This window comes from Sinocyclocheilus rhinocerous, unplaced genomic scaffold (assembly GCF_001515625.1).
Source record: "Sinocyclocheilus rhinocerous isolate Xijiao unplaced genomic scaffold, SAMN03320098_v1.1 scaffold143, whole genome shotgun sequence".
NCBI lineage: Eukaryota > Metazoa > Chordata > Actinopteri > Cypriniformes > Cyprinidae > Sinocyclocheilus > Sinocyclocheilus rhinocerous.
The window spans coordinates 176,948-179,874 of record NW_015644616.1 but is presented as its reverse complement, the minus strand read 5'-3'; the positions used below and the strand labels follow the sequence as shown (position 1 = coordinate 179,874).

Genomic DNA, 2,927 nt, shown 5'->3' with positions numbered 1-2,927 from the left:
TTTAGCAAACACTGAGGAATCAAATAAATAAATAAAAGAGAGTCTCCATAGCGTAACATGGTAAACAGCAAAGATAACAAGCTTTTCAAAATGAAAACAAAAAGAAAAGTAAAACTAAACTTGCTGTTGGTGACAGTGCTTGCATGTTTTTTTCCCCACAAGAATACCAACATGTTAACCTTTGGTTTAAGGAGCGGTCTTTTACTTTACTTTAGCATGAAAACCATCCATGGTTTCCACAATATTCGTGTCATTTTTGCTGTGCGCACCTTCGTGTAAACCAGGCTCTACACTCGAAGCGCTGCGCAGTTCAAACGAGTAGCGCGGTTTTGTATTGCTTTCAGTTTCGTTTGATGTTTCTCATATGCAACAGAAATGGCAGCGCTTATGAGGAGAACAACGTGGTGGTCGCGCCAGTGCGACCGCACACAAAATTTAGTCGCACAGGTAGAAAAAATGGTCGCAGTCTGGAGCCCTGACAACCATGAAAGCTTGTGGAGGCTTGTTACCAAAGTATTCACATAGTATCAAATGGATGGGAATATGCATATGGAAATCATGTAGACATGGTTATGCACAGTAAAACTATACTAGATATACTAAGCTCCATGGTATATCTGGTTATTCATCAAGGAGATGGGGTGGAGAATAAAGCGTGGGCATATACGCACAGGTGCATGCGTCAAATGAGTTTTATAAATAATAATGACGTAAATCTGCCTTTTGTTGGTATACACATAGCTAGCATAAAATGCAAAAATAAAACGCAAAGTTTTATACATGATGCTCCTTTCCCTTACCATTCTTTCAAAAGGGTCGTCTGTGTGGTTGGCAATATCCAGGAGTTCAGAATATTCCAGCTCTTCACTGACACGCTGTAATAAACTAAGCGGTTCATTGAGAGCCACTGGCATGGAGACCCGTGACAAATCCTTCCCAATGTTGTTGTACAGGATGGTGAGGATTCCGATATGGCTGTTATCAGTGCTGTGTGCAGGAAGCACTGAGCGTCGCCCATTGACCTGAGCATTAGAAGCTAAATCATTTGTGCTGGAAACACCGGCTCTGTACTTCATATTTGCAGCTTCTGAAAAATATGAATACGAAATACCATACCAATAAATGGGTGAATGTGCACACAATTCTCTCTCTCGCTCTCTCTCTCTCTATAGAAAGTATATATTTGGGATGCACCGAAATGAAAATTCTGGATGCACTTGGCTATTGCAAACAGGAACAAGTATACTACACACAAATTTACTGTTGCCACATTTTTTGAGCGGACTTTATTTTTCCGGTGAGCATGAGCAGTACATGAGCGGACTATTGATCGGAGCATCACACCGCGCAGTGACGACGGTTAGAGGGAGAGTGAAAATGCCATTTTCGGCCAAATAAAAATTTTGGTGCATCCCATACATACATACATGCATGCATACACTACCGTTCAAAAGTTTGGGATCAGAAAAAAAACTAATAGTGACATACTACAATTTAACAGTGTTTTATTTTAATATATAAAGCTGAATTTTCAGCATCATTACTCCAGTCTTCAGTGTAACATGATCCTTCAGAAATCATTCTAATATGTTAATTTATTATCAATGTTAGAAACAGTTTTTGCTGCTATTAAAATAGAACACTGATAAATTGTAATGCGTCACAATATTACGTTTTTTTCTGTATTTTTGATCAAATGAGCCGTAATGAGCATAGGAGACTTCTTTAAAAAGTTATATATATATATATATAGTGCTGTCAATCGATAAAAAAAATAAAATAAAAAAAGAATTTTTTTTCTGAAATTAATTACGATTAATCCCACCTAAGATTAAAGATTTTATAAATACTTTAATTTGAATGTGAAATTATTGCAATGTTAAAGTACAAACAAACACAGTACATTATTAATATTTGTATAATGCCATCTTGTTTAATGACTGAAGGTCAGTATGTATCACTGATACTAATACTACTGATGTCTCTATGAAATAGTTTCCCCCCCCTAAAGGTCAGTATGTATCACTGATACTAATACTACTGATGTCTCTATGAATAGTTTCCCCCCCCCTAATATTTAACCATTGACTAGCCATTCAACATTACAGTATAATTGAGAGCTATCAATTTGAACATTTATTAGACTACTTAAAATAACTTCTAATTTATGTGAACTTCAAACAATCTTCACATAAACCCATTATAATAAATGTAATTTAGCTACATGTGCCCTTCAGCAAGTAGGAAATATACAGAAATTGAATAAAGTTATCAAACACTAAATTTTAAATGAATTATAGATGAATCCTTAAATGACTGATTTCCTCTTTTTTTTTTCTTTTGTTGTTTCATTAACAGACATCACAGCAGCTGGGTTATTAGGTTTTTTGCCTGCTATTACTTTAAGAGCTGCTGCTGCTGAACATGACGTGGATCTGACATGCATCTCTTTACCTATTCTGACCCACCTCAGGTCTTAAAGTCTCTACTAATGAGCGGAGTTGAATCAGGTTTGTTAGATGAGGGAGACAGTTCTGGACTGCTCCAGGACAGTTCTGAAAACCACTGGATTTCAGAGACGTCCTTAAATGTGACTCATACATCAGATACTTACATGCACAGTTTTAAGGCAGATTTAATTGCCTTTTTGGTAACTTTATGACTTTGACGACATAACTACGACATTGCATGCTCGTCGTTTATTTCGCAATTTGATATTAAATGATAAAGGCTACAGCGCGCACCGCACCTGTGCGTGCAATTGAATGAGCATGCGCTATGAGTGCAGTTGCTTTTCCGCGCTTGTTTGACTGGTGTGGAGGTGAAGTTGGAACGCGTGTCTGAAAAGTCTCCCGTTTTAAGTGGTCGTAAAGATGTTCTGCGTATAAACGAATGCAATTCTTGTCAAGAAAAAAAAAAAAAAAAAA

The 2,927-nt window shown here is 36.9% G+C and overlaps 1 protein-coding gene across 1 annotated transcript in view; it reads right to left on the bottom strand.

Annotated features, from left to right (window-relative positions):
• Positions 1-2,927, bottom strand: part of LOC107758401 (oxysterol-binding protein-related protein 6-like) — a 31,150-nt gene that overhangs the window by 6,558 nt on the left and 21,665 nt on the right. Inside the window, exon 14 of the mRNA XM_016576124.1 lies at positions 801-1,087. Coding sequence (XP_016431610.1) covers positions 801-1,087 — 287 coding nt within the window. The remainder of the gene's footprint in view (positions 1-800; positions 1,088-2,927) is intronic.